The sequence below is a fragment of the Hippopotamus amphibius genome, chromosome X (assembly GCF_030028045.1).
Source record: "Hippopotamus amphibius kiboko isolate mHipAmp2 chromosome X, mHipAmp2.hap2, whole genome shotgun sequence".
NCBI classification, from domain to species: domain Eukaryota; kingdom Metazoa; phylum Chordata; class Mammalia; order Artiodactyla; family Hippopotamidae; genus Hippopotamus; species Hippopotamus amphibius.
The window spans coordinates 94,941,294-94,951,694 of record NC_080203.1 but is presented as its reverse complement, the minus strand read 5'-3'; the positions used below and the strand labels follow the sequence as shown (position 1 = coordinate 94,951,694).

Genomic DNA, 10,401 nt, shown 5'->3' with positions numbered 1-10,401 from the left:
CCATGTGACTCAAAGACATTCAGACTCTTTAATGTCAGGGGAGGTAGGAAGAAGTCAATGGTGAGGCTCCGGGAAATTCTGCAGGCCTTGTAGTTCTCTAAGCCCCTGAAAAAGAGAATAGAAAAGATTGAACAGAGACTGGGTCCAGGCCCTACCCCAGGCTTGCTCAGAACTCCCTTCCCTCAGAGCCAGCCTGTTTCCAGTTTGACTCCAGTTTAGAGGGAAAGATGGTCCTTCTCATCTCTGGCTCTCTCTCTTCCTCAGGTCACCACCCTAAACATCTGGAGATAAGAGTCTGGGAATGGGGTGAGTTGCTCTCACCTCTAGCAACATGTGGATATGGGCCTTGATATTCATGGAGTCCTTGGTGAGGCTGTCGCTGAGCCTGGAGAAAAGAAACAAGAAAGGGCGAAGTGGGCCCCACTTATAATCATGAGGATGATGCTTCCTCATCACTTCAAGAACTACCTACATTCTGGATGACTTCCACATGGCAGGTGGTAGGACATCCTACTACCTGACCTGCTCCTATGCAGAGATGCCTGGCTGCCATCTGGGCTGCACTGATTCAGAGACATTTACTGAATGCCTACTCTATGCCAGGTCGTTTTAGGTACTGGGGAGATAGCAACAAACACAACAAACAAGAATCTCGGCCTCGTGGAGCTCAAATTCTCATTAAGAGGGACAAATGATGGAATAAAATATGCAGTATGTCAGATGGTTATAAGCACAATGAAAAAATTAAATGAGAGAGGATAAGGACTGCAGGAGTGGGGGCTGTGATTCTAATTAGAGTGCTGAGGGATGGCTTCACCAAGAAGCGTTTGAGTAAAGACTTAAAATGAAGAAGCTAATCATGTGGATACATGGAGGATGAGTGCCCCAGACACAAGGGGCAGCAAATGCAGAGGCTCTGAGGTGGGAGTGTACCTGGCATGTCTGAGGCACAGCAAAGAGGCCAGCAATGGCTGGAGAAGAATAAGCGAAGGGAGGTTGTAGAAGGTGAGGTCACAGAATAAGCAGGGGAGACAGATCGTATAAAAGCTACCGGGCCATGGTAAGGACTCTGGCTTTTACTCTGTGTGAGACGGGACCCAGGGGAGGATTGTGATCAGAGAAGGGATGTGAAACAACTAGAGTTTAAGAGGATCCATCTGGCTGCTGTGTGGGGAACTGACTGGGGATAAGGACAGCTAGTGTGGAAGAGGAACTCCAGTGAGGAGGCTACTGAAATAGTCCCGGTGAGAGATGTGCAGACTCAGACCACAGTGGCAGCAGTGGAGGTGACGAGAAATGATTGGATTTGGCATATATTTTGAAGGCAGAGTCAACAGGATTTACCAAAGGAGGATGTCGGGTGTGAGAGTGAGGACTCAAGGAAGACCCCAAGTCATAAGCAACTGGGAAGCTGGAGTTGCCTGAAACCACTTTGGTTCTGGACTGTTGAGTTATGTGAACTAGTCAATTCCTTATATCCATGCCAACTGGAACCAGTCTCACCCAAAAGAATCCTAATTGATACAAAGGATCAAGGAAGGCCTTTCTGAAGAATGAGTAAGAGTTAAACAGTTAGGACCGTCTTTTCCACAGAAAGTCCAAGAGGCAGGAAAGAGCTTTTTGAGGAGCAGTCAGGAGGCCAGAGTGTTAGAAATTAAGTGAATGGTGGAAGGAAAGTGGTACAAGATAAGATCCAAGAGGTAGGAAGGGGCAACATCATGCAGGGTCTTGATACCATGATAGGAATGTAGATTTAATTGTGCTGAGCTATCTGTCAATGAAGGAGTTAGTTTTAGGGAAATGAAATACTGCTAAGAAAAGTAGAAGGCAACAACATAGGATGTTAAATTGGGAAAAAATAGTATGAACCCATTTATATATCATTATTTCCCAAATTTATATTTTCAATCCAGCACTCTCTCCCGAACTCCAGCCTTGGGAGTTTTACCTACACCTTCAGAAAATCTTCTTCAATGTTTAATGAGCACTTCACACTTAACAGGTCCTAGACTGAACGTCTGATCTTGCCCTCCAAACCTGCTCTTCTCTTATCTTCTCCATCTCATAAAATGGCAATTCCATCCTTCTAGTTGCTCAGCCAAAAACCTGGACTCCTCTCTTTTTCTCACACCCCACATCCAATCAAGCATTCTATTTAAAATTGCAACTGCTCCATCCCACGCAATGTTTCCAATCTCCAATCCTTGCTGTTTCCTCCATCACTGTCAACCTGTGACATACTACATCCTTTACTTATTTGTTTATTTTCTCTCCCCTGACTAGAATGTAAGCTGTGTAAGGGCAGAGATTTGGTCTGCTTTGTTCCCCGCTGTATCCTCAGGAACAAAAAAAAGTATGTGGCACATAGTACGCACTCAATGTACAAAGCTCAGTCTATGAAAGGTTTCAACACAAAAAAGAAAAAAGTATAAAGTTCACCAAATGCTAGTTGTAACACAAAAGGGTTATGTTTAATTTATTGCTACTCATTTAATATAAGGCAGTGTTAACAGTCATATGGTTATTCTGTTTCTTCTGTAATCATGTCTGCTTATGGGTGTGGATGTGTACGCCTTTCTGTGTAGTCAGAAAGAATATACAGAGGCCTGATTCTCCCATTCCCCAAAGAAATAGACTAAGAACAGGAAGCACTGATAGGCTGTTTTGGTTATATAAAATAACCTGAAAGAAGGTTACTTTCTTTAAAGTCTGTCGCAAATAACCAAGTATTAAAGAAGAGAGTGAGCTACACAGACTCAAATCTTCATCTCCTAGAAAGATTCAATTACTAGGGAGTCCTGCTAACTATAAGAAAGTACTAAGATTCACATTTCTTACCACACTAACAGACAAGGTCAATAAATCAAAAAGACCAGACAGGGGCAGGCAATGACAAATACCTCATTTTGGGGAAAGACATCAAGTCTCAAAAAATTAAAATCTATTTGAAAGGCTCAGGAATCCTGCGACATAACAATGAAGGCTTTGTCATAAAAAATCGGACTTGGTCTAAATGGCTACCAGTTCAGAATTGCATGGGCCTACGGAAGCAGGCCCCTCGACCAAACTATTCACCAACTGGTCTGATCACTAAGATTTAGAAATCCCAGCAGGTCTGAGGCTCATTTGGATCTATGAACACTGAAATCCTGAAAACGTTTGAAAAGAGAAGAATTACTGAAACCTACGGGAGGCAAATCTGGCAGAAATGAATGTAGGAATAAAGAGAAATATAGCCTAGAAGGAATTTTAGATCAGTGGTATTCACACTTCTAAGATGTTGCTAATCTAAGTGTATTTGTTTGCTCAGCGTCCCCTCACTCACTCCATCTGAGTGAGTGAATGTTCACCGTTCTCGCCGGTGCCTGTAACATGGCAGGCACACTGGTTGCCTTGCCAGGAATGCTCTTCCCCAGACAGCTCAATGGCTTGTTCACTCAACCAAGTGACTCAAACGTCACTTCCTCTGGGAGGCCTTCCCTAGCCACATTTCAGACCTCTCGCCCACACTCCCAATTCCCCTTCCCTGCAGAGAAACTTAAACTCAATCAGAGCCTATCCTCCATCCCCACCATTACCTCCCCATCACCACCAACAGAGATCTGCTTCAATCCCCACTTAAATCTATTTCCAGCATATGCTTTTAGATTCATTCAGCAAACAGAGTGCCTATTATATGCTATGTGCTATTCTAGTGACTTGTGGTATAGAGAAAACCTCTCCCTTTGCAAAACTTATATCCTAATGGGAGGAGGCAATGAACATTATAAAGAAGTAAATTACACAGTAAACATTAGGAGGTCGTGCTAGGATAAAAAAGAAAAAGTAGAACAAGGGAGGGGAATCAGGAGTGCCAGGGGTTGCAATTTTAAAGTTAGGTTATAGAAAGCCTTGTTGAGGAAGTGACATTTAAGCAAGACTTAAATTGAACAAGGAGATCGGAAGCCATGCAGGTACCTGGGGGAAAGAGTGCTGTAGGCAGAGAGAAGAGCCACTGCAATCGCCCTGAGGTGGGATCATTCTGAGGGTGTTTAAAGAAGCCTGTGAAGGTTAGTGTGGTGAGAGCACAGTGAACGAGCAGGAAAATTAGCAGGACGTGAAGTCAGAGGTAACTTGTTTTATTTTTACTGATTTATAGGCGGAGACCTCCAGGATCTGGTCAAAACTCTGTTGATGTGTAACAGTTATAGTCCTTCCAGAATGTAAGCCTTCAAGGAATCCTTCTGTCTTGTTCACTGCTGCCTCCCCACCACCAAGCACAGAGCCTGGCATACAGCAGATGCCCAATAAATTTTTGTGTGAGTGAACAATACAGAGACCATTTATCAAGTGCTTATTATGTGCTACACCTGGGGCTAAGCTTTGCGTCCCCACTTTCCTCAGCCCTGGCCCTGAGGGGGAGGGAAGATGGGTTCCTAAGTATCATCCCAGGCCGCCATGGGGAAAGGGGGAAGAAGGGTGTTGCAAATGGTGGTGTTTTTAGGCACTATCCTCATGCAGCGGACTTACTCTGTGAGGAGATTGCTCTTACGATCAATGAACTTGAGAGCTTCTGCCAGTGTCAACTCCAGGAAAAAACCATATCCAAGGGCCACATAGATCCGTGAAGTGTCTGGCCTAAGGAAACAGTGGTTAGAGGAAGTGAGGAAGTCCTTATCACTGTTTAGCGTACCACACAGTTTATTTAAGATTTTTTTTTACTACCCCTCCCCCCCCCCCCACCTTCCCCAAATTGAAGCTCTGGGTGGGCAGGGATTTTGTCCTATTTTATTTACTGTCACATCTCCAACACCTGGCAGTGTCTGGTACATAGCAAATACTCAAAAAAATTGTTGAATGAAGGAAAGGGGAAGCTGAACCCTGTGGGCTCAGAGGGGTGGGTAGACACTCACACCACTGTGTCAACGAAGAAGTTACAGCCCAAATCCACCTGCATATATAACTCCGAGTGATTAGCTTCCTGTGGGGCCAGGGAAAAAAGGTAGGGGTCAGTGGTCAATTTTTAGGTCAGGTGACAGGGTTTGGTCTGGGGTATCTCCTCTCTTCCCACTCCTTTGCCCACAAAAAGATGGTACCTAAACCTGGCATCTTTACCTGGAGTCGCTCGATGACATTTCTCAGTTGAAGGTATTTGGCCAGCTGCTCATATACCTTGTCACGATGTTCCAGCACCTTTCTGATGGGACATGATGGGACAAGAGTAAAATGGTGACCAAGAGGAAGCCCTGGCCCCTTTGGAATACCTCATATCACGACCCTCTGAGACTCTGATGTCGCCATGCCCTAAAGAGGCGTTTTAGTACAGAAGTCAAGATTTGGACTCTGGGTCAGACTGCTTCGGTTTGAATCCAGGCTTTCCATTTTACTAGCTGTGTGACTTTGGCAAGTTGAGTAACCTCTTTGGAATTCAATTTCTCCATCTTTAAAATAGGACTAACGAGTATTATTACCTCATAGAGTCATTAGAAGGATTAAATGAGTGTTTACTATAAAGCATTTAGAAAAGTGCCTGCCAAACAAGCTCTTTATATGTGCTGGCTATTATTTATTAGTATTATTATTACACTCTACTCCCAATGCCTCCCTCCAATCAGAATATCCCAGTCTCACCCTAGAAAAATTCCTCCACCCCTTTTAGGATGCTCATAATCCTAGACCTGAACACTCTACTTCCTGCTCAGACTAATAATGATACTATTAATTTTTCATACTCACTGAGCCTCTAATATCCAAGTTAAATCCTTTACAAGGACTGAACACATTGAAAACTCAAAACCACCGCATGAAGGTTGCCTTAACTTCCCCATTTTACAGATGAGGAAACTGAGGCACAGAAAGTGGAGGCGAGGTACAACGTGTTCACACGGAAAGCGAAATGTTAAAGCCAGGATTCGAACCTGAAAACTCTGGCTTCGGAACGCTCTTAGCCCGAGCATGCGCAGACACACTTCATTAAGACCCGCCTTGTCTCCTCCGCCCCCCGCCACCGTTGTCGCACCCCGGATATCTTCCCTCCTTCCCCCTCGAATGGCGCGCGGGGCAGGGCTCTGAACGCTTCACCCACCAATCAGAAGGCTAGGCCCTGACTTCGAACGCCCCGCTCACCACGTGGACCACTCCAAGCGCCCCGCCCCCAGTTCTGTCACTCACTGCAGGTCCCGCTGCAGCACGTCAGAGATGAAAGCCTCGTAGCGCAGCACTTTCTCCGCCGTGGCCTCCACCGCCCGCCGTTTAGGGGGCGTCGCCATGATGGGCTCCTGAGGAATGGGGAGGGGGAAGACCACGTTGACCACTCAGTTTGGCCTCAAACACAGAACATCTGCACCCTCTCAACGTTAGGAGTGGGGTCATTCGGCTCATGCTGGGGCTTCAGCCTTCTGCCCCTCCCAACTCTGGGACCCAGTCATAAAGGGACACCCAAACGCAGCCGTTACCTGAGAGCCGCCGGCAAAAAGAACGGTTAGTAAGAACCGTGGCTTCCGGGTGGCGCGGGTAAATGACGTACGACGAGGGCGCTGGCCAACCAAATAACCAGGTGGGGTGGGGCGGTTCTGAACGCAAGAAAACGCCAGAGAGAAGAGAAGGGCGGGGCTTTACGGAATCCGATGAGATTAAGGAAGGCTGCGGAGCGTGGGAACGGGACTGCGCGCGGAGCCTATGGGGACAGTGCGTGGTTGGTGTGGGTGGGGTTTAATGGGATTTGGCGGGTTCCAGAGGAGGCGGGACGCACAGGTGGAGGCAGAGAGAGTAAAGCTTAGTATTTAAAAGTCAGAGCTTCAGAAGCAGACGGGCTAGAATCGATTATGGATCTGGTCTGTAGAAAGGAAAGTACATCTTTGAATCGCCCTGGATTTTGATTTTTCACACGGGAAGTTTGGGTGTGACTCCCGATAATGGAAATGAATGTGAGCATTTAAGAAAAGTTTTTAAAAGGAGACACATTTTCTGAAATGCACCTTTGATGACTCCAGTTCTGTGGCCCGCAGTCTAACTGGAGTTCAAGCAGAGACTGACAACTCACTATGTCTAATGACGTCATTTAATAGCGGCGTCAAATGGATGGTCGCTGAAGTCCTCTGCCCAAGATAGGTTATCTTGTAGTTAGAAATAGTTCCTATGTTTTTATTTAAATGGGTAAGCTTTTTATTAATTTATTTTTATGCGCTCAATTACAGAATGGATTTATTTCCCATATTAGATTTTCAGATAATAGCATCTGACCCAGTAAGTCCAGGCCTGAGTCTGAAGGAGAACCCAGATGCTGGATCCCCAAAATGATATCCCCGCCTGCAGGGCCTAGAGCGCCCACCCCTATCAGGGAAGTCTTCCCAGATAACTTGTGGGTTTATTTGTCGAAAAGCAAGCTTTGTTTCAAATGCTCAAAACCTGAGCAAATCAAGCTTTTCTTTGCCCTCAGAACAAGATGATTGCAAAGGAAACATTGTGAGTTATGAAACTTTTTAAGTAAATCTTCCCATGTTATGTATAGTCACAATTACATTTAGTTTGATCAAAACAGATACTAGGCAGTTAGACAAATCCATTTTCCTGTGGAAAAAAAGTGTTAACGTTTATTATCTTTATTTAACAAGGAGAGCACAGAGTTCTGATGAGCTGGAGATGGGTTTGTGCAAATCTATTAAATTGCATTTCACAAAAAAACATTTTTCTTTATAAAAACGTTTCCAACTTTATGGTTTACATTTCAAAACTACAGAAAAGTTGGCACTTACCAACTTTTCAACAGTGTACTCACTTAGATTCAAACAAATGTGAATATTTGACAGCTTTTGCCTTCTCTCATTTCAGACCACGAAATAATTGTTGACATGGCTGCATAGCATTCCGTCTTTTGGATGGCTTCAGATTTTCCAGCCAGTCTTTTGTTCCTCGATGTTTGGATGTGTCCAGTTTTCTTTGTAGTTATAATCCAGGATAACAGTCTTTGTTTTCCAAATTTTGTAAGCAACCATGTTTATTTTCTTGTGACAAATTTCTAGAACTGTAATTTATTGATCTAAGGGAGGTCACTGCATTGTAAAGCAAGTGTTAAGTGACAATTGTACACCTACTCCCAATAACAAACTTCCTCATCCAAGTTTTACATTGAGGTCAGCACACTGTGGCCCCCAGTTTGCTGACCCTTGTTTTCCTACTACCTGCAAGCTAAAAATACTATTTACATTTTTAAAGGCTTGAAAAAAAGTAAAAAGAAGAATACTTTGTGATGTGAAAATTATATGAAATTCAAATTTCAGTCTCTAATAATAAAGTTTTTTTTTTTTTTGGTTATCAGTGTATCATACTTTATATGTAAAAATTGACTGGATCATATTTACAAAATTTGTAATTTTTTTGAAAATCAGAAACATAAATATTGCAATGCTCTCTTCAGACAGGACAGGGGTCTTGGTCATTTTTAAACAGTTCTTTCCAATAATAAATTTTTTTTAGAACTTTTATTGAGATACAGTTAACATACAATAAACTGCATAGATTTAGAGCTTACAATTTGGTATCCCAATCTCCCAATTCATTCCCCCCCAACCCTCCCCGCTTTCCCCACTTGGTGTCCATATGTTTGTTCTCTACATCTGGGTCTCTATTTCCACCTTGCAAACCGGTTGATTTGTACCATTTTTCTATAGTCCGCATATATGTGTTAATATACGGTATTTGTTTTTCTCTTTCTGACTCACTTCAATCTGTATGACAGTCTCCAAGTCCATCCATGTCTCTAGAAATGTCCCCGTTTCCTTGCTTTTTACAGCTGAGTAATATTTCATTGTATATATGTACCATATCTTTTTTATCCATTTTAAACATAGCCACACTCATTCGTTTACTTTGATGAAAGAAATTTTCACACACTGAGGTATGGGGAAGTCATTCTGACTCATATGTGAGTTAACTTGAATTTTATGCTAACTAAAACAGCCTGTTTGTGGCCTATCAAACTTACATTGTGTATCTGCTTTAATCATTAAAGAAAAGGGCTCATTGACCAGAAGTAAAGGGTGTCCATGTTAAAGATAAAGATTAAATGCCTCCCTTCCTGGGATGCCAATGCTGGTACTCCTTCAATGATAAGACTCCCTTCCCAGGTGCCAAGGCCATACTGAGTCGCTCTGTATGTGCTGATCTGTTTGTTGTTGTTGTTGTTGTTTTAACTTTGAAGGAATGTATCCCTGACTTGTTCGACATTCTTTGTTCTGACAAGATATAAAACTGGGCTGAAAACCAAGCTTCTCCAGAGCAGTTCCTCAGAATTATCTAGGAGGCTGTCTTCTGGGCTATAGTCCTCAGTTTGTCTCAGTTTTACTCTTTTCTATTCTTATTCCTATCATAGATTGTTTATTGATTATTTCTGTCGACAACTTTTTGTCCGTGGCTGCTTTCATTCTGTGTTAACCAAGAATTCCAAGAACGGAGGCCTGGTTGAAATAAAGAGGCATTTATTTGGGGTTTGTTAGGACTAGTCCAAGAGACACAGACCCAAGAAGCACTTGATTTGTGTTCTGCAGGACTATGAAATGGGGGAGTTTTATAAAGGCAAAAAACCCACAAGGTTACATAAATTGTCAAGACTTTGGATTGCAGCTGGCAAAAAGTGAGGGTGCTTGTTAAGCAAGCATTGGTTGGGGTTCAAAATGATTACATAGTTGCCAAGGGGGGGACTTTGAAACCACAAGGTTGCAAGTAGCAACTGCTAGCAGATATTGTTCTGAAAATGCCCATTGGCGTCTTTGAGTTTGATATACTTTAGGGATAATTCAAGTTCTCAGTGGTGCACGTATGTGTCTAAGATGAGATCCTCAATAGCTGCCTGACTCCATTTTTTTTTTGTAGGTCTGAACTGTGATTACTCCATTATAATTTCAATTTGTCATCACTACAATGGCAGAGTTGAATAGTTGCCAAAGAGACCGTATGGCCTGAAAATTCTAAAGTATTTACTATCTGGCCCATTACAGAAAAAGTTTGCCAACCCTAGCTCTACACAATCATGTCAGTCACCAATACATAGGTTGGGGCTATAAGCATGTGGGCCTCCCTGACTTCAACTTGCGACCTCTTACCTGGCTTATGGGTGGGCATTTTCAGGCTTCTGGGAGATATGAGGCTCTCATATCTCTATTTATATTTTCTCTTCCTCCGATCCAAACTCCTATCCCCTAACCTCCCCCAGCTCTGACTTAAAAAGCTCTGCCTTTACCTTTACCCAAGAAGAGCAAGCAATAACTGAGGCCCAGATGAGTTACAGCTCGTTTGTTTGTTCACTACCTATTTTATTTCCCACTGGATATTTGGAACCTGATAAAAATACATCGCATTAAATTGAAAAGTAAAGGTAAGATCACAGAAAATATAAAGCAAGTAAAAGATTAACATGAGAGAAGA

General features: G+C 43.2%; 1 protein-coding gene across 1 annotated transcript; it reads right to left on the bottom strand.

The window, feature by feature from the left end:
- Positions 1 to 14: 14 nt before the first annotated feature.
- Positions 15 to 6,485, bottom strand: UXT (ubiquitously expressed prefoldin like chaperone). Its single transcript, XM_057718421.1, has 7 exons — positions 6,435 to 6,485; positions 6,151 to 6,257; positions 5,095 to 5,176; positions 4,893 to 4,960; positions 4,510 to 4,617; positions 322 to 385; positions 15 to 105 (listed from the first exon to the last, which is right to left on the bottom strand). The coding sequence occupies exons 2-7, from the start codon at positions 6,246 to 6,248 to the stop codon at positions 55 to 57; spliced, it is 471 nt and encodes a 156-aa protein (XP_057574404.1). The 5' UTR covers positions 6,249 to 6,257; positions 6,435 to 6,485; the 3' UTR covers positions 15 to 54.
- Between the last annotated feature and the right edge of the window lie 3,916 nt (positions 6,486 to 10,401).